The sequence below is a fragment of the Mesoplodon bidens genome (genome assembly GCF_964165515.1).
Source record: "Mesoplodon bidens genome assembly, chromosome: 8".
NCBI classification, from domain to species: Eukaryota; Metazoa; Chordata; class Mammalia; order Artiodactyla; family Ziphiidae; genus Mesoplodon; species Mesoplodon bidens.
Genome location: NC_138165.1, coordinates 80,934,080 through 80,956,062, shown reverse-complemented (window position 1 = coordinate 80,956,062; position 21,983 = coordinate 80,934,080). Strand labels below are relative to the sequence as shown.

Sequence of the window (21,983 nt, the reverse complement as noted above, 5' to 3'; positions counted from 1 at the left end):
ACTTTAAACAATAAAATTTAAAAACACACACTAACAGAGTTGAAAAGAATAACTGAATGGGTTAAGTACACCAAATGTTTCCTACCTCCCTAGGAATGATAAATTTGTCAATCTTTCCTTCAATATCTTGAAGCCGGGCAGAAACTGGGGTCAGTCTGGCAGTCCGAACAGTTTCACAAAGTACTTGCCGACAATACCTGTTAAAAAAAAATTTTTTTTTGAAGATCTTTATTTTGGGAGAGGCAGTTTGAAATGTATATACATTTTAAAGTGTCATTCAACAATTTTCATAACCTTCCTAATTTGAAATAGTCATATCATAATTCTTATTTGCTTAAAGTACATTATATATTTAGAGGTATATAAAGTCCGGGTGAGTAAGGATTTAAACAAATAAAAACAACTTTAAAAGTACCAGAAAAAAACTCGAAACAATATTTTTTAAATTTTTGAGTAGAAACGTCTTTTTTTTTTTTTTTTGCAGTACGCAGGCCTCTCACTGTTGTGGCCTCTCCTGTTGCGGAGCACAGGCTCCGGATGCGCAGGCTCAGCGGCCATGGCTCACGGGCCTAGCCTCTCTGCGGCATGTGGTATCCTCCCAGACGGGGGCACAAACCCTTGTCCGCTGCATCGGCAGGCGGACTCTCAACCACTGCGCCACCAGGGAAGCCCCCAACGTCTTTTATTTTTAATAAAGGATTTAATAAAAATTTTAATAGAAGACTTTTCTACTTAAAAATTATAAAAATACTGAAACAATGAAGGATACCATAAAGAAAAACACAAATATTGAATGATATGACTATGCAAGTTTTTTTTTCATACTTGCAATCATAAGTAAAATTAAAAGCTAAGTAGGAAAAATATTTACAGTAAATATATCCTTAATGCATCAAAGCTCTTTAAAAATTCATAATTAAAATGATCAAATACCCCCAATAGAAATTATGGACAGAAAATATAAAAAAGCAATCCACACAAAAAAAAGAAAAAATGCAAATGGCCTGGAAACTAAGAAATGATACTCAACCTCATTAACAATGGAAAGATTGCCAATCAAAGCAAATTTTTTTACCTGCCAGATTAGCAAAGATGAACAAGAGTACTGTCACAGACAAACACTAACAAAAAATAAGGAAAAGGACATCCATATTCAGTTGGTGGAAGTATAAATTGGTACAACCTTTCTGAAGGATAACTTGGCAATATATATGAAAATATGAAGTGTGCCTCCCAATGAGAATAAAAGCTAAAATGTATTGAAATCTTGCTATGAGCCAGTTCTGTTAAATACTTTCTATGCAGTATCTCATTTAATCCTTATAAGAAACTCATGGATGCTATTATCTTTTAATTTTACAGATTTTAAAAATGAGGCAATTGTTTAAAAGTGCACAGCAGGTAAGTGGTATTGGTAGGATTCAAACCCAAGTCTGTTACTCCATAGCCCCTAATCGAAACACTACACTATTGCATATACTCTTAAATAATAATCTCATACAATGCAATACTATGCATCCATTAAAAATAACGAGTTGGATCCATAGTAAATGCCAGTTGAACCTTATTAATAGAAACAATCAGAAATATCAGCAAAGATGTAAACATAGGAATGCTGATTTTTGTAATTTCTAAAAGCAACAAAAACAAGAGGAAACATCCTTTCCTCTTTGAACAAATATTTTTTGGGTACCTACTACATTAGAAACTGAGCTACAACAGTGAACAAGACAGATACCCTCAAAGAATTTCGAAGTCTACTTGGCAGGGGAAGGGACGGAGGAAGGGACATCAAGAATGAACAATTAAAAAGGCACAGGATATTAAAAACGTAAATACAAAAAAAAGAGCACAGTATAAAATAAATGTGGTTTATCATATGTGAATTATACTTCAATAAAGTTGATTAAAAAGATGGATGGCAAAGAAGTCAATGTCAGATCTCCTCAGCTTAGTTTAACATGGCTGTTCTGCACAACCAGTTGAGTGTATTCCTAGAAACACAGCTTCTTATTTAGGGTGCTATAGTCAGGAAGGCTTTGAAATTACTAGTGGAGCTGCTCCATTCCAGAAATTTCTCTGATTGTTCTTTTTACTGACATCTGTTCTGGGTTCAGTGAATGCAACAGCTCGCAAATTATCTGATGGTATTAATTGGAATTTTATAATAGTTCTCTCCAGCCTCTCTTTAACCTCTATTTCCTCTGTGGCCATAAAGATAAGTAAAAGAGGTAAAAAAAAAAAAAAAAAAGGGCACAGTAACTGTTATGATAAAGGAAGTTCAGGGTGTTAGGGGACACATGGCAAGAGCACCTAACTAGAGAAAGGACTTTGCAGAGAAATAAACACTTAGGCTGAGACCTGCAGAAAAAACTGGAGTTAGCTAGAGGAGAGAGGAAGAGAGAATCTCGACAAAAGCCAGAAGATAAAAAAGAGTGCTTTACATTTGAAGAAACAAAAGAATTTCAGTACAGCTGAATCCAAGGGTATGAAGAGACACAAGTAATGAGATAAGGTGAGAGAGGAATGCAAGGCCTAGTTCCTGAAATGCCTTATAAGCTAAGCTGGTGAGTTTAAATTTTATCTTAAGGGCAACCAGAAGACACTGAAGGATGTTAAGTCAGGGAGTCTGATCAGATATGACTCCCCAGATATAGAAAGATGACTAGCACAGTGATTCTCAACTTTGGCTACACATTAGAATCACCTGAGAAGCTTCTGAAATTTTCTGATGCCCAGAGATTGTTGGTTTGGGATTGGTCACAGGTTATGTGTATTTTTAAAGTAGCTGAAGTGATGACAGTGTACAGTCACAGGCTCCAATAGCAATCTGGAAAATGCATAGGAAGGAAGCAGATCCAAGGCTGCTGAAATGTCCCAGACAAGCTGATAGTGCTCTAGGCAGTGGGGGCAATGGAAAGAACTAAAACTAAACTTCCAACTAAATGTTGTTTGGAAAGTAAATCAACAGAACTTAGTCACTGACTGGATGTGGAGTTACTACGTATAGGAACACTGTCCACAGCACATTTAGAGAAAACATGGAATTTACGGAAGAGTTACATGTTTTGTATTTTTAAATGGTTTTAATTTTTTTGTGTTAAATACATATGTATATATGCATAGAAAAAGTCTGGAAAAACAATACAGATAGTTAACAATTATTATCTCTTTTACAAAGGACACTCACCTTCCACTTCATATACTTCTGTATTATAAAAACTTCAAAAAACAAGTATGTGGGAGGGAAGGAGACGTAAGAGGGAAGAGATATGGGGATATATGTATAGCTGATTCACTTTGTTATAAAGCAGAAACTAACACACCATTGTAAAGCAATTATACTCCAATAAAGATGTTAAAAAATAAAAAAAAATAAAAAAAAATTTAAAAAAACAAGTATGTATTACTTTTTTAATTGTAATAAATAAAGCTTCCTACATTTTAAAGAATTGGTAACAAAAGTCTCCCTGTGAAACCCATAGCTTTGAGTTCTTTCCAATGGCTGTATCCCTATCTTCTTTTCTATAGTTGAAAGAGATTATCCAAGGTAAGGTTGCTTGCTGCCCAGTCTCAGACTTCCAACCCCCTAAGAAGTCACAGCTGTTATTTTTTTAAATCTTTTTAATTAAGGTAAAAAAAAGTATCTAGGGGCTTCCCTGGTGGCGCAGTGGTTGAGAGTCTGCCTGCCGATGCAGGGGACACGGGTTCGCGCCCTGGTCCGGGAAGATCCCACATGCTGCGGAGCAGCTAGGCCCTGTGAGCCATGGCCGCTGAGGCTACGCGGCCGGAGCCTGTGCTCCGCAACGGGAGAGGCCAAAACAGTGAGAGGCCCGTACCGCAAAAAAAAAAAAAAAAAAAAAAAAAAAAAGAAGAAAAAGTATCTATTTTACCTGTACAGTTTGATGAATTTTAGTAATTATATATAATTGTGTGAACACAACCACAAAAAAGATATAGAGCATTTCCCTCACCCTGAAAAACTTTCCTTGTGCTCCTTTGTAATTGACCCCCTCCCCATTTCTGGCCCCAGACAACCACTGATCTACTTTCTATCACAATAGTTTTGCTTTTTCTAGAATTTCACCTAAATGAAATGTATCGTAGGCAGTTTTTGTGTTTGATTTTTTTTTACTTAGCATAAAGAGATTTATCCGTGTTGTTGTGTGTATTGATATTGTGTTACTTTTCATTACTTGGTAACATTTCCTTGTATGGATATAACACAATTTATCTATTTACCAGTTGATGAACATTTGGACTACTTCCAGTTTTTGCTATTATAAATAGTATTACTATAAATGTTTGCATACAGGTCTCTGTGTGGACATATGTTTTCATTTCTCTCGGGTAAATGCCTAGGAAAACTGCTGGGTCATATGGTATGTTTAACTTCATAAGATCCTGCCACACTGTTTTCTAACAGAACTGTACCATTCTGCATTTGTACCAACAAGGTGTAGATGTTCCACTTATTAGATATCACTGATACTATTTTATACAGGCTCATGTAAAGGTTTCCCAAAAGTACCTTAAGATTTTAAAAAGCAAGTTAAGTTATCCATTAAAATCTGTATGTAAATACTTTAAGTCCTGTAAAAATTTATAGCTCTCCTAGATATTAGCATTAGCTTTAAATTAGATAAGCCGATTCAAATTTACCCTTTAAAGATCTCCTCTTTCCTTTTATTGTGTTCTTACCTGAGCTCCTCAATTTTCTCTGGAGTTACAGGTCCCTTCCCAAAGACTTGGTCTATCTCTTCATATAGTTTTTTCTGAACTTCTTCATAGGTGGTTAAAAAACAGACTGCCCAGGTACACACTAAGCGAAAATTTATATTAATAACAATGAAAGCAGCTAATTCATAGTTTGGGTGCAGAATAAGAAACAAATTTATTATTTTTTGATATTTTCCTTTTTTTCTGATACAGAAGATACGTAAATGCTACCAAAAGATAAAACAAGATTGTTCACAAGATTTGTACTTCATTGAACAGAACATGAATATTTACAGAATATTCCCAAAAAGAGATAGTGAAATCTAGATTTCTTTCTTAAAACTGGCAAGTAATCAAAGGCACTTAATACATTTTACCTTAGATAAAATAGTAATGATAATAAATAAACTTCACATCTGGGGAAGTGTTAAATGTTGATAACTGTGATGAACTGTTTGGTTCAATCGACCTCGTAAAAGCAAAAAACTGATTTATCAATTTCCTCAGGAGCTTTAATTAAATGATTCATACACATCAAAGTAGCAGGAGATTTACCTACAAATCATTACTCTAAATTTTTACTTGTAAAGGTAGATACACTGGTTCAAGAACTGAGACTGATTATTGCTTAGGACAGTGGTTCTCAAAACTCTTCTGGGAGGTGGCTGATGGCACAACCCCACCATCCACAGATCCTGACTCAGTAGGTTTAGGGTGTGGTCCAGGGATCTATATTTCTAACAAATACCACAATTATTTTTATGAACACCAACACTGGAAGATCACTAGCTTATGGCTTACTTTTGCTTAAAATGGCTATGGATTATAATCACTGGGGAAATCAAAAGGTAAGAAAATTAATTACATGATGAACATAAAACAGAGGAAACAGAGTAGTTATATTCCCTTTAGGAATCCACTGGGATTACAACTGTTCAAATGGAACCATCCAGACACATAACATCTCTTTCCCTAGACTATGCTTGATATAACTCTATGTACAGCTCTACTTTTTCTATGTCAAGTACTTCTTAAAAGGCATTTAATAATTTCTACTTCCGCTTATTAATTATCTCTTCCCTGAGCTAAAGGGCTGGCTTAAATTTATCTCAAAGTTAATATTTTTAAATGTTCACCTAAGTCACTTATCATCCAATTCCAATGCCTGGAAAATACATAATTCACTTTCTGCACTAAATATTATTGTCAATAAAATCAACAGCTAACTCATGCTCAATTACTTTGATAATTTACTCACACCCAGAGTTCATAAAACGCATAGGAGTAGCGGACCTTAACTTTTTCCTACATATGTTTCTTTATTATGGCTTTTGAGTGAACTGCAGAATTTCTATTTCACAAGTGATATGAAAACTTACACGGACAGTGTACAATATGTACATGTATGCAATTTTACAACAATATGTAGTAATATATAATATTGAAAGATTTAGCACAAGGATTTGCGTACAGTAGGCACTCATACACACTGATGGACTAGATTATCACTTAAAATTAATTTAACTGTATATGCTTAATAACCTCAAACATTGGTTCTTTTGTACAACTCTATTAAAGAGTATGACAGAGGGGATAGCTTTAAAATGGGATTTTAAGCCACTTAATGTTCTTTAATTATACTATTGAATCAAGACACCATTTTATAGTTGAAAGATACCTTGGAGGTCACCCTTATTTTAGAAAAGGAAAGAAATGCAGAGTTCAGTATCTTGCTCTAGGCTAAGACTTGCTAAGTTGCAGAGGTGGGACTTTAATTAAGGTTTCCTGCCGATCTTGACTCTCAAAATTTCAGAGGTGCCTTAAAAAATAACCAACCCACATGCAAAGAAATAGCAATATTCTGAAAATTCCCCCTAAAAACTGCAAAAAAGATTAAAATATTAAATCAACCTTGGAAATGGTCACTTTTTATGGTATCCAGAGTATAACTGATGCAGATTTTTTGAAGGTCTTTAGCAAAGATATATTTTAATGTAATAATTTTTTAAACAAGTATTTAAAAGGTTTGATACATTATTTTTGACACATGCTTACCTAAATTCCATTTAATCTATAATATCTGGACATGTCTAGATATCAAAAATTTTACAAAGAAGAAATACAGGAAGTTTACATTTATACTCATCCTTTTTAAAATTTTCTTAAACAGAAAGAGTTGTGAATGAAATCCTTCAAGTTAACATAAATTCTTTAGATTTTAAACTGATGTTTTAATACCTCCTTTAGCATTTTATGTCAGTATATTTTTATGGATATACAAATTTTTACAAATACTGTATAAACAAATGGTAGTCTGATAAACTAAAAACCAGTAAGGAAACTAGAAATATATCACCCATTTTAGAATTTTAAATAATAATCACCTTCAATTCCACCAAGAGAAGAGTTCTTTTTAAATCATGATTTCTGTGGCCTATATCCTCTGTTGGTAGGTCTTAATAATAGCAGACTAGATTGAAGACAAAGTGAAAAGCCACAGCAGGAAATTGAAAAGCTCACAGCTCTGGCTGGGCACTAACTAGAATTCACAATCCATAAACTGTGTCAAGAAATTTATGGCAATGTTCAGAGGTGGCACAGAGCATCTGGGGTTTCAAAAAAAAAACAAAAAGGTGCCTGTGTGAATCAAACCTTTCAAACAAGAATAAAAAAAGAAGAACAAAGGGAAATTATAAAGAGGTCTTGCAAACAGTGTTTCCTTTAGTTTAGAATAGCTTTATCCTTATATATTTTATAACCTATCTCAAACAAATCAATTTATACTTACATTTTGCAGTTATTATGCAACTGGCCAGAGAAAATATCATACTGTCTTCTAGAATCTAGGAAACAAAACTCAGTTTAGAAAGTGTGAAATGTAAGGTGGCCTATATTAGGCCCTAGTAAAATCACCTAGAGTACAAAATGGGAGTTAAGGAAAGGGAAAACATGTTATTTCTTTATGAGGTTTTCACTTAAAGAAAATCTATATAATGAAAAAACCAACCGAAACACTGCACTGCATTTGTGATACAGTGAACACTTACCCAGTAATATTACTGGCTCATGATACATCAAACAAACTGGTTCAGTGCTATCATTCTAGCTTGGCCTAGAGCAGCAACGAAGACTCAGGAACAGTGAAGAGCCTGCCACTGTCCTGGATCCTGATAGAATTTCTGCACCCACACACACCCAGAAAACCGCTTTTGTCTATGAGGACTTGCATGCATAGAGTAGGGCAGAAGATTCCTACACTGAACAGGTAGGTGTGGCAGTAACAGCTCCACTCCTGTCCTTTGCCTGACAACACCGCAAACACACAATATCCCAGTGGTGCGCTGGGGTGACAGACACACACACTGGGAACAAGCCAAGCTGCCACACCTGGTCATGTAGGCAGAGCAGCTTAGTCAGTACAGGCTTATCCAAGTCCTCCTCTTTTACAGTCAGAGAACTTTGGTTCGATATTTGCTTACTCCAATATTAATACTATATAGCTGCTTCAAAGAACTAAATAACAGGAGACTAAATACTATTTATGGATGATGTACAATAAAAAAGAAAAAAAGCCATTGAATTCTAGGAGGGCATCTGGGTTAAAGTGGATAAAAAGCACACTCTATACATGTCTGATTATCTTTTGTTTGATAAACATTTAACAATTACATCACCTGTTGGTCATTAAGGTCCCCCTGTACTAAGGAGTCAATGAAAATATGTTCACTGAAATTCCTTCCTTTTCGTTCTTTTATGATTTCCTTTAAAATAGATTCCAGTTGCATAAGGGCTTAGAGAAGAAAAACAAAAAAAGATTTTAGAATATAAGCATTTGTGAGGACTGAACATTTTTCTGTATCTCTACAATGTTCCTATGTGCAGAATAAAACTTTCAAAGTTAAAAGTAGTAACCAATAATGCTTTAAAAGCTAATTTATGTTTAAACTCATCTACTTACTTTTTTTCTTCTTTTTGCTAAATTTAACACATACACTAAAAAGTGCATAAAACATACACGCACAATTTAACAAACAACTGTAAAGCAAACACCCAGGTTGAGAAATAGAACAATGCTAGCCCCTTAGAGGCCTTTTACACATATATCCCTCCCCTGGTATTATTCACCTTCCTTCTAAATTCTGTCTTCTTAACTCTATTGTTCTCCCAAATCAGGCATCACTCATTTAGAGACTGAAACAGATGTGAAATAATCAGAAAAGTAAATTTCTGACACTTGGAAGATTAATCCAATTATCAAGAAAATTATCCACAGATTTCTCAGGCCCCATCTTACCTGACCTATCAGAGCATCTGATGCTGGTCACTTACTCTGTAGGAAGCACTTTTTCATTTGGCTCCTAGGATTCCACACTCTCCTGGACTCCACACTTTCCTCCCACTTTACTGCCAGTTCATTCTCAGTATCCTTTGTCGATTCCTTCTCACCTCTCAAATTTCTTAATGACGGAATGCCCAAGGTCAGGGATCTCTTTTCTTGGACCTCTCCTCTTTTTCTATTTATATTCATTACCTTGGTGATCACCATTCTCAAAGCCTTAAATACAATCTATGTACTGAACACTTCCAAATTTATATTTCCATTTAGGATCTCTTTCCCCTGAACTTCAGTTTCATATATCTGACAATCAACTCAACATCTCCACTTCGACGTCTGAAGCATACTAAACATAAACATATCCAAAACTGAAGTCGTGATCTTTCGCCTCAAAACTGAAGCTTTCTACAGTCTGTCCCATCTTATTTCCTATTAATTTCATTTTCCAGTGACTCAGGCCTAAAACTCTGGTGTCTCCTTCTCTCTTATACCCCGTATCTAATCTGGCAGTCAATGTTGGTGGCTCTAACCTTCAAAATACAGAATTAATTTCTCTTATTACTCTTTTAAAAAAAATTTTATATTTTCTGCTACCCGCCACCTAGTCCAAGCCACATTATTTTTCTTGCCTGGCTCACTGCAGTAGCCCCCTAATTAGTCTCCCTGCTTCTGCTCTGAGCCCCTTTATGACAGCAGCCAGAGTGATCCTTTCAAAATATAACTCAGATTCATAATTCTGCTCAAAATCTTCCAGTGGCTTCTTCCAATCTCATAGTAGCAACCTAGTCATACCTAAGCCAGACAAAATCTGTTCCATCCCCCCAATCTTTCTGGTCTCATTTCCTTCTATTTTTCTTCTGACTCATTTCACTCCAGGCATACAGCTCCCTGATGTACCTCAAATATATCAGGAAGAATCCTACCTCAAGGATTTTGCAACTACTTGTGGATATACACATGAACTGCCTGGACTGGTTTCCTTATCTCTTGCAAGTGTTTGCTCAAGTCACCTAATCTTGGTGGGGCCTTTCCTAATAATCTCCCCACCCCTAGCACTTCCTATCCCTCTTCCTGATTTAATCTTCTCCATAGCAACTTTCATCTTTTAACACACTATTCAGTTTACTTATTCAGATTCTCATCTGTCTCTTCCCACTAGAATGTGGTGCCACAAGGAGAGGAATTTTTGTTTGTTTTGTTCACTGACACCTCCCCAGGATGAAAAACATACCAGGATATTCTAGGTCTTCATTATTTATAGAATTGAAGGAGTCTAATAACACATTAGTGATTAAAATGAGAAATTGTTAACACTGTACTGCAATGGTTCACAAACTTTGCTTACATTAAAATCACCTAGGAAGCTTTTTTAAAAAAAATCATAAAATATAAACCACACCTCATACCAATTAAATCTGAATGTTCAGGAGCGAAAGCCAAGCTTCAAAAAAGTTTAAAAGATTCAATGTGTAGCAGTTTGGGAACTACTGCTGTACATTCTCAATCCTACAAGTACATGAGGATAATCTGAAGAGCTTTGATTAAAAAAAAAAAAAAAAAGATCTGACATCCAAAGCACCTCTATCCCATATTCTGAATAAACTGATTTAGGGTGGGGCCTGATCTTCAATATTTTTTATTTTGTTCTAAGTTCCCAAAGTGATTCTAATGTACAGACCAGGTTGAGAATTACTCACTTAAACAGAGGAGTGACGCAGCCATGAGTCCCCACTCATATAAATACCAAAACATAATCATTTTCAATAAAAGCTCAAATTTGATCTATGCCCATGTTTTAGTTCAAGGAGCATATCATACTAGACAATCTACTTTTATTTAGAATCAAAGAATATAAATTATTAATTTTCCTTTTATATTAATTAAAACCAATATTTGTAAAATACATTTTTTATTAAGGGTAATTAATCCAAATGCATCCATCAAGATAGTCAGAATGGTAGACTAGCAGACAGCAGAAAATGTGTCCATTAAATTGGCTTTTCTAGACTTACGCTGGACACTGAAGGAATCACCAGAATGGTAAACCCCACAAGGACAGGGATTTTTTGTCTCCTATACATACATAGAATAGTGCCTAGCACATAGAGGCCTCAATAAATATTTGTTGAAAGAATAAAGGAAGAGAATCTTGGGAAGCAATACTATTACCCATGAAAAATAATCCATTATTCCAATGCAGCCTATGTATTTTAATTTGCCCTGCTTACTTCCAAAACAGAAATTGCAGCAGCTCAGAATAAAGGTATTAAAGGATTACAATCATTCAATTACTGACAGAAAATATAATACAAAAGAAAAAAGGGGGAGCACATGTTGGGGGGGCCATCTTAAATTAAGATTGCTATTTTTCTGTGTAGATTTTATAAAGTTGTAACCAACGCTAAATAGTTTTGAAAATATCTTTACTCAATGTTATAACGGCCAACAATTTTTTTATGTTGCTACATTTCTTACAGATTTATCATGTTGATATTATTTCCTTAGAAATTCCTATATTGTTGGATATTTAGTTTTTGGGGGGTTTTCTACTTGTAGAAATAGCACTACAAAAAAACTCATGAATATTTTCTTATTTTAGATAATTTCACTCATTATTTATGACTCTTAACATGTATTTTTAAATTACTTTCCCAAGATTGTACCCTGACACTTTCCATTAATCCTGTAGGCTATACCAGCTCTCCAGCACCCTCATTCTGCAGTGAGTGCTAGAGTTTATTTACTAATTCACTGCTTTTTCCTTTCTTTTAAGAAAAACTTTCACAATAGGAAATGTAGGAAAAAAACATAAAGGAAGAAAATATACACGACCTGTAAGTTCATAAATCAGACATAGCCCTATTAAAATTAGGGCACATTTCCCTTAGTCCTTACAAAAAATTAATAGTGGTAAAACTTACCATCTTCATATTGTTTTTTCCGAGTTGTACTTTTATCAAGTGATCCATCTAGAAAGCCTTTTCCAATCTCCGACCAAACCTGAAAACAGGAAAACATATCTATTACCTAATATGTAAATTTTCCAAATAATATCAAGCAATCTAAGCTAACAGCTGGAGAACCTCTGTCTCACCAACAGAACTGTTAGTTAAACTCTCCCTTTCAAGTGGGCTGCATAATCATTTACTCCATAGTCTTTAAGGATAGGGCACAAATATATTTTAATAATTTCATTCAAAGTACTTCCAAACTAATTATAATTAGAAAGTCAAAAGTTCCCTTCCTTTCAAAGAAGTATATGCACAGGGAGGAAAAGAACATTGCAGTAGAATCAATTCTCAATTTTTTATTATAATGGTACCAGTGGATAAGTAAAATTCATCCGGAATTCCAAATTTTTACTTCACCTGCAATACTGATAAGCTTTGGCTGAGATCCAGAAAAAGGTTAAAAATTAGTAGAGGGTAAACAACAGAATAGGTTTCCAATTATTTCAAAATTGGATAATTAGCCCTTAAAAAAATTGTTTATAATTCAAAAGTTCTGAAAGAACCTGGGAAAGGACAAAACACTTATTAATCAATGCTAAATATTTTAAAAATTATTAATAGAGTTAAGAGCCCTCAAGTCTTATCTTACAAAGATATGCCTTTCAGATTATTTAAATGTGAAAAATTAAACTATTAAAAGTACTGTAGGGCTTCCCTGGTGGCGCAGTGGTTAAGAATCCGCCTGCCAATGAAGGGGACATGGGTTCGTGCCCCGGTCCGGGAAGATCCCACATGCCGCTGAGCGGCTGGGCCCCCGTGAGCCATGGCTGCTGAGCTTGCGTCTCTGGAGCCTGTGCTCCGCAACGGGAGACGCCACAACAGTGAGAGGCCCGCGTACCAGGGGGGAGAAGAGAAAAAAAAAAAAAGCACTATAGGGGATTTCCCTGGTGGTCCAGTGGTTAACACTTTGACTTCCAATAAAGAGAGTGCAGGTTCGATCCCTGGTCAGGGAGCTAAGATCCCACATGCCTCGCAGCCAAAAAAACCAAAACATAAAACAGAAGCAATATTATAACAGATTCAGTAAAGACTTTTAAAATGGTCCACATCAAAAAAAAAAATCTTTAAAAAATAAATAAATAAATAAATAATTTAAAGCACTGTAAATAAAAGTAAAAGCAAATGAAAATTGAGATAAAAATAAAAAGCTCTTACAGATTAGTAAGAAAAAGAAACACATTGATAGAAACATGGGTGAAGGACATGAGAAAGCATCCCACAAAAGATGAAACACAAGTTGTTCAGCAAAAATATTAAACAATGTTTAACCTCACAAACAATAAAATTATAAATTTTAATTATAAAAAATCATTTTTTACTTACAAGATAGGCAAATATTTAAAAGACGCATAACTCTAAATGTCAAAAGCACAAGGAAAGAGCACGCTAATGCTGGTGGGAAAATAACTGGGACAATGTTTTTGGAGGGCAGTTCAGAAACAGTATGCAGTTGGGTGTGAGGTGAACATTTTTCACATGTTAACGCCTGTGAAATCAGTATGCATCTTATGACTGACGACATCTCCCGAGTGCTGTCAGCCAAGCAACAGTCATGGTGCAGCTGTCACTGCCTCTGCATTCACAACCTGGTTAGTGCTCCTGGTGGCATGGCTGGACAACAGCAGCCCCGGGGTGTTTCAGAAATTAAAGATCATTTAAGGCAGGATTTTAAGTCATGTTTATGGTCTGAAAACTTTCCTTTGACAACTTCCAGTAATGTTAAGAAAATACCAGATTGCTTCCAAAAAATATATAATTTGAATCTAGTCACACCGAAAAATATGTAATTTGAATCTAGTCAAACCCAAATGAGGGACAGTCTACAAAATAATTATCCTGTACTTAAAAAAAAATGTCAAGGTCAAGAAACAAAGAAAAGCTGAGAAACTGTTTCACATTAAAGAGGTTTGACCACTAAAAGTAAAGAAATCTGAATACGGGCTCTGAATAAAAGTATGGTATGAATGCTAACTTTCCCAAGTTTGACAACTATGTTGTTGCTATATGAGAGAATATCCTTGTTTTTAGGATATACAGACTGAAGTATTTAGGGGGAAAGAAGCAAAATGTCTACTTTACTCTCAAATGGTTTGGGTAAGGAGAGGTGGAATGGATGAATGGATGATGGATGCATGGATAGACAGAGAATGAATGACAAAAGCAAATGGGGCAAAATGTAAACACCTGGTGAACCTGGGTGAAGGATATTATGGGAGTTCCTAGTACTAGCTGCAACTTTTCTATAAGTTTGAAATTATTATTTCTACTTTGAAATTCTAAGGAAAGAAAGGCGAAGAACATGGCAGCATAACAATACCCAGAATAGGGATACGTATCAGCAGCTGGAAGAAAACTCTGGAAGTAATAGTGGGGGGTCCCATGGTAAAATTGCTGTCTCATCAACATGAAACAAATCAGATATCAACAACTGAGTCAAACACTGATTCTTGGTTAAAACATGAAAACAGTTTAGGAGTTCCTTAGCCAATTGGTCTTAGCTGGGTAACCTGAGTAGTTTACTCTAGGAAGGGGAATTAGAGTGATTTTTCCACTTTTAGTTTTACGCTCCTGAACATGTGAACATTTTCTAAGAAATGTATATTTTTCAATCATCAAACTCAAGTAATAAAACCATTTTAAAGGGAAAAAGGATAATATTAGACAGTGACAGAGTGTTAAGCCACAGTTCCTAGTGATTTTGTTTCACACACTTTATACTGATTATTTAATCTGTTTTTATAGATTTGAAGAAAATAAGGGATTTCTCAGAGATCCAAAATGCAGTGAAGTAAATGACTTAAGTATGATTTGAAACAAGTAAATGTAATGTTGAGACTGATTAAAATAGAGAATAATAAAGTCCATATGTGAGTTCAGAAGAGGCAAACAGTAAACCTGTTTTCAACTGCATTAACCTTTCTTCAAATCATATTCATGTCATTAGTATTTTAACACTCCATCAACTTTAATTTCTTTCTATATAGGACGTAGTCTCTATTAAGTATGGTTTTTCTCCTTATTCTAGAAATTAGTATTATTTTATAACACACTTGGTTTGGGGTTTTTTGCCACGCCACGTGGCTTGCAGGATCTCAGTTCCCCAACCAGGGATTAAACCTGGGCCACGGCAGTGAAAGCCCGAAATCCTAACCGCTAGGCCACCAGGGAACTCTCGACATACTTGCTACAAATTAAAAGAAAATATTTTTAGCCATTCATTTTTTCAATTTCAAAAAGTAACTGCTTAGGGACTCCCTGGTGGTGCAGTGGTCGAGAATCCGCCTACCAATGCAGGGGACATGGGTTCGATCCCTGGTCCGGGAAGATCCCACATGTCACGGAGCAACTAAGCCTGTGCACCACAACTACTGAAGCCCACGCGCCTAAAGCCTGTGCTCAACAAGAGAACAAGAGGAGCCACCACAAGGAGAAGCCCACGCACCACAGGAAGAGAAGAGTAGCCCCTGCTCTCTCAACTAGAGACAGCCCACAAGCAGCAATGAAGACCCAACGCAGCCAAAAATAAATAAATAATATACATAAATTTTTAAAAAAGTAACTGCTTAAAAAAGTAATTTTTAAAAAAAGCAACATATAACCTTCTTGCATTGTTGTTTTTAGCCCCAAACAAGGAAATTCTGTACTACAGAATCTTAAACCTTCTTCTTAAGAGGCAAAGTCTACATTATTCAACTATCCAATTTGATGAAAGGATAATTTTAAATTTGGCCCTAGACTTACTGTGCCATGATTCTTCTGGAAGCGAATGACTTCTTGTTCATCTTCAAATGTACTACCCATTGTCATCTGCGTAACAGACTTCATTGCAAAGCCAAGCATATGCTGGCAGAGAGGGACATGTTGGGACTCTGGGTAGGAGAGCCATTTATCCAACAATTCTTCCGAAAGCTGAAAGAAAACAGAAAACCACAATGATTTACTATTTCCTCCTACTAAATCTTAGAAAAATCCATCAAGTAGACTCATTTCATAGAGTATACAGTTCAACTCCTGAATCAAAGCAAAACATTCAGGTGTTTACTGACCTGTCAGGCTAACACTGGCTCCACCAATAATTACATCCCTAATAGTTTAGGGCCAGATTCTGTCAAAGGGCTGATTTGGAAAACAAAACAACCACAACAATGAAAACAGAAAATATAAGTTAAAATGTTCAAAGGCTGGGAAAACCTTAAACCTAAAGGAAATTAAGATATTAAAGTCTTAGTATCTAATTAAAAATGGTAAAGGTTCCCCACAGACTGGCTGTGATATAGTAAACAATCAATAAATACATGAATCTGTAAAAGTCCTAGACATGCTTCAGTGACAGAAACCTCTCAGAGTCTCTCTGTCATTCCTTCATCCAACGAATATTTATCAAATCCCTTGTGGAACAAAAAACAATGTGTAGGAACTTCCCTGGTGGCGCAGTGATTAAGAATCCACCTGCCAACGCAGGGGACACGGGTTCAAGCCCTGGTCCGGGAAGATCCCACATGCCGTGGAGCAACTAAGCCCATGCGCCACAACTACTGAGCCCACACTCCACAACTACTGAAGCCCGTGCACCTAGAGAGCATGCTCCACAACAAGAGAAGCCACCGCAATGAGAAGCCTGCGCATCGCAATGAAGAGTAGCCCCCACTTGCCGCAGCTAGAGAAAGCCCACATGCAGCAACAAAGACCGAACGCAGACATAAATAAATAAATAAATAAATAAAACAATGTGTAATAAAAAGATCAAAAGCTTTGGAGTCAGAAAAACCTTGGGTTTACTTCTGGCTCTGTCACTTAGAAGTAATGTGACTTTGAGCAATTTGCTTGACTTTTCCAAGGTTCAGGCGTTTCAACAGTTAAACAGGCATGACACCTCCCACTTTTCACGTTGCTGTGATAGGGATAATTGTACTTACATCACACAACACAGTGAGGGTTTTGTGAAGTAAAATATATAAAGCCCCTTTCATGTTAGGAACTCAAATTTAAGCTACATTTCCCATATCAACTCCATGAAAATTTTGTCACAGTGTAAAGGACTTCACTGATCTACACATATGCCACTAACATAATTTTGAAAATTTATCATATCTATATAATATTTCCCATTACAATTCTCTTTCAAAATGTTCCAGAAGACAGACTGACTTCCACAATGGTGGAGTGAGGACTTTGGTGATCTCACTCTCCCTCTAAAACAGTGAAAATACGTGCAAAACAACTAAACAACTAACATCAACCATTTCAGCACTTTGGCAATTAACCAAAACCCAGTACCCACTGAGAAGTGTCTATTCAACAGGAACAACTAAACCTTGGTAAGACAGTGGGGTCTTCAGTGTTTTAACTTAAGGTTATTTCATTTTCCTTCTCTCCCCAGCTCAACAGTAGCCAAAAGTCAACAGCATTGCAGAAAACAGAGCTCTATTAAAAGCACCATCACCACTGGTCATCAAAATGGTCACTGAAAATGGAGGACAGGGAATCCCAAGACTCTAACCCTCCCCAAAAGCAAGTAATGAGCTGGCAAAAACTGTCAAAATCAACTTCTGAAAAACTTTGGAATACAGTCAAAGACTTACAACAACCAGGGGAAGCCTTGATGAAGAAAGAAGCCGTTGCTTTGTGGTAAGAAAGCACTGTGGCATTTTAAACAGCCTGCCTATAACTCCCATATCCCAGAGAGGCAGCAGCTAAGAGAAGAGCAGCCCATACTCCTGGTGCAAACTGCTAGGAAGCGATACAGACATTTCTGTCAAAAAAATTGTGGCTGTGGGTCTCAAGCTGTCTGGCAACTCCCATCAAGAACTGGTGCATGGGGTTCCCTGGGGGCGCAGTGGTTGAGAGTCCGCCTGCCAATGCAGCAGATGCGGGTTCGTGCGCCGGTCCAGGAAGATCCCACATGCCGCGGAGCGGCTAAGCCCGTGAGCCATGGCCGCTGAGCCTGCGCGTCCGGAGCCTGTGCTCCGCAACGGGAGAGGCCACAACAGTGAGAGGCCCATGTACTGCCAAAAAAAAAAACTGGTGCAAAGGCTGCCCTTGTTTGGCCCAACTCGGAGCATTTCCAGAACTAGGACAGGTTCCTAGGTGGCTTCTGCTGAAAACATTTAAAGGCGCAGGTACTGGCTGCAAAAGCTGGGGCATGAAACAACAGCTGGGACAAGCAATGAAAAGACCAAGGAGCCAGGGAAGGAAGGGGTTGGGAGAAGAGATAAATGTGGGAATGAGAGCTTTTAAAAGTTTCTGCAAATACCAGGGAATTAAGAAAGTCATGCGGGCTTCCCTGGTGGCGCAGTGGTTGAGAGTCCGCCTGCCGATGCAGGGGACACGGGTTCGTGCCCCGGTCCGGGAAGATCCCACATGCCGCGGAGCGGCTGGGCCCGTGAGCCATGGCCACTGAGCCTGCGCGTCCGGAGCCTGTGATCCACAACAGGAGAGGCCACAACAGTGAGAGGCCCGCGTACCGCAAAAAAAAAAAAACAAAAGAAGAAAGTCATGCACATGCCCAAGACCAGGATACATGCTCAGAAAAGGTCTGAGAAGACTAGGCTTTCACATCTGGGGTCTTCTGGCTCCATACAAGCAGGAAGTGAGAACAAAGGTAGAGCTGTAAAAAGCCTGGATAAGTGTTAAAGGAGGACCCCAACACAAAGCCAATCTGCAAACACTGGGAGAGTTTCTTTAATTCTCTTTTGTAAGCTTCAAGTGTTTAAGGTAAAATCTGTCAAAACACCAGCTGACCATTAAGCTAACAGAAGAGATGCTTCAGTGGCCACACATGACAAAGAATACAGACTTTACAAAAACCGTTTAGAAAAGACTCAACAAGTGAACAACAATAATCCACAACAGATTGCAAGAACAAACTCTAAGGAAGGGGAAGAATCTGATTTCAAGATTGCCATCCACAGGTGTGCCCCCTCCGGCAGAGTCTGGGTATCAGTCCTGGGAGCACGGGATCTTCCTTGGGCACTCTGTCTCAGCCCTAAAGTCGGTTACTGCTCCTTTTACCAGCTATTCCTGTATTCTTTAGTTACCTTTACTTCTGACTAGCTAATCTCTCATTACTCCAAATCTCCTGCTGTAGTTAATAAATCTTTATATTAAACCTTCCCTATTTAAATAATTGTGTGCTTTATCTCTCCTGATTGGACCCACACTGATAAACACTTTAAGAAACATGAATCAAGAAAAAGAGAGAGAAGGTACTAATTAGACTAATGACATTAAAAATATAACAGCGGTACTTCCCTAGTGGTCCAGTGCTTGAGAATTCACCTTCCAATGCAGGGGATGTGGGTTCGATCCCTGGTCAGGGAACTAAGATCTCACATGCCACGGTGCAACTAAGCCTGCGTGTCACAACTACAGAGCCCACGCGCTCTGGAACCTGTGCACCACAACTAGAGAGCTGGTGCGCCACAATTAGAGAGAAGCCTGCGCACCACAACAGAAGATCCCATGTGCCGCAACTAAGACCTGACACAGCCAAAAATAAATAAATAAATATTAAAAAATATATACATGTATAACAGAATAATTGGCAATAAAGCATGAAAAGAAATGAAAGGTATTAGGATTGGAAAAGAATAAAACTGTCACTAATCTCGGATATCATGATAAACCATTAGACTTAATAAGGGAATTTGGCAAGGTTAATGACTACAAGGTCAATATGCAGAAATCAACTGTATATATACGTAACAAACAAACAATGAAATTTAAAAACTGTAGCATTTGTGATAGCATTTTTAAAATACCACTAAATACGAGTAAATTTAATAAAAGATGTACAAGATCTCTACACTGAAAAGAGAAAAAATTATTGAGAAAAGCTAAAGACCAAAAAGTGGGAGGGTATTCTTCCATATTCATGGATTGGAAAATTCCATAATATTGTGGACAAAGAATGTTGCCTACCATTCCAGAAAACAACAAATGTTGCCGCCATCAAGCCATCAGCCACTGCCGCCCCTCTTCCCCACATGGTGCACCCTGAAGGGATTCAGAATGGAGAAAAACAGGATACTGGCCCTAGATATTTAAGGTGTATATCTAAGGAATAATTTCAATGAGCCCAGACTCTTACATCTTCTCATACATAGAAAAGCAATAAAATCACTAATTTGAGATATCTGGTTTTTGCCATTAGCAGTAGTCTTCTAATGTTTGACTACACAGTTTTTTTTCTCAGAATATATAGGAATATATCCTAGCTCCTCCCTTACCTCTTCAGAACAGTTCCTGAGAGCCAGCTGAGAGGCTGTTTCCTGGGCTATTTTTCTCATAAGGTCCCTGAATAAAATATAACTCACAACTTTTAGATTGTGCATTTTTTCCTAGTCAACAATATGTAAAGGTAACTTTACATACATCAAGTGACCTACACAGTTACTTGGTTTTGACAAAGGTAACATTACACTACAATGGAAAAAGGATGATCTTTTCAATAAGTTATGCTGGGTCAACTGGATAACCATATGGGAAAAAATGAATGTTAACCCCCTTCCTCATTCTTTACAAAATAATAAACACTAAATAGATTACAGATCTAAGTTCGAAAGGTAAACAGTAAAACTCTCAGAACAAAACTTAGATGAATATATTCATAACATTAAGTTAAATAAAGATTTCTCACATAAGATTTAAAATGCAGTAAACATAAAGGCAAAAAAAAATAAGTTAGACTACACTAAAATTATTATCTGTTCATCAAAAGACAAGCTTCAGATCATATAAAATCAAGCCACAGTAGAAGATACTTGAGATACACACATATATAATATATGCACACACACATGCATCCAATAAAGTTCTTAAATTCAGAATTTTTAAAAACCTCTTAAAAATCAATACAAAGAGAGAAAACCCAAAAGAAAAATGGGCAAAAGACTTGAAATAGCACTACACCAGAGTGACTATCCAACTGGTCAATAAACAAATGAAAAAATGCTTAATTTTATTCACCATCAGGAAAATGCAAATCAAAATCATAATGACAAGTCCCTCCCATCAGGGACCTTGCACAAGCCTCTTAGATAGCCTCATCCACAAGAGGGCAGACAGCAGAAGCAAGAAGAACTACAATCCTGCAGCCTGTGGAACAAAAACACATTCACAGAAAGATAGACAGGATGAAAAGGCAGAGGGCTAGGTACCAGATGAAGGAACAAGATAAAACCCCAGATAAACAACTAAATGAAGTGGAGATAGGCAACGTTCCAGAAAAAGAATTCAGAATAATGATGGTGAAGATGATCCAGAACCTCAGAAAAAGAATGGAGGCAAAGATCAAGAAGATGCAAGAAATGTTTAACAAAGAACTAGAAGAATTAAAGAACAGAGATGAACAATAAAATAACTGAAATTAAAACTACACTAGAAGGAATCAATAGCAGAATAACTGAGGCAGAAGAACGGATAAGTGACCTGGAAGACAGAATGGTGGAATTCACTGCTGCAGAACAGAATAAAGAAAAAAGAATGAAAGGAAATGAAGACAGCCTAAGAGACTCTGGGACAACATTAAACACAACAACATTCGCATTATAGGGGTCCCAGAAGGAGAAGAGAGAGAGAGAGGACGAGAGAAAATATCTAAAGAGATTATTGTCAAAAACTTCCCTAACATGGGAAAGGAAATAGCCACCCAAGTCCAGGAAGCGCAGAGAGTCCCATACAGGATAAACCCAAGGAGAAACACGCCGAGACACACAGTAATCAAACTAGCAAAAATTAAAGACAAAGAAAAATTACTGAAAGCAGCAAGGGACAAACGACAAATAACATACAGGGGAACTCCCATAAGGTTAACAGCTGATTTCTCAGCACAAACTCTACAAGCCAGAAGGGAGTGGCATGATATACTTGAAGTGATGAAAGGAAAGAACCTACAACCAAGATTACTCTACCCAGCA

At 36.9% G+C, this 21,983-nt stretch overlaps 1 protein-coding gene across 2 annotated transcripts in view; it reads right to left on the bottom strand.

Moving 5' to 3' along the window:
* The window catches only part of CYP20A1 (cytochrome P450 family 20 subfamily A member 1), a 72,000-nt gene that overhangs the window by 26,047 nt on the left and 23,970 nt on the right, over positions 1–21,983 (bottom strand). For both annotated transcript variants that reach the window (XM_081242113.1, XM_081242114.1), the window contains 6 exons: positions 15,808–15,975; positions 11,977–12,055; positions 8,394–8,509; positions 7,508–7,562; positions 4,702–4,822; positions 86–197 (listed from right to left, as the gene is read on the bottom strand). In XM_081242113.1, coding sequence (XP_081098239.1) covers positions 86–197; positions 4,702–4,822; positions 7,508–7,562; positions 8,394–8,509; positions 11,977–12,055; positions 15,808–15,975 — 651 coding nt within the window. The remainder of the gene's footprint in view (positions 1–85; positions 198–4,701; positions 4,823–7,507; positions 7,563–8,393; positions 8,510–11,976; positions 12,056–15,807; positions 15,976–21,983) is intronic.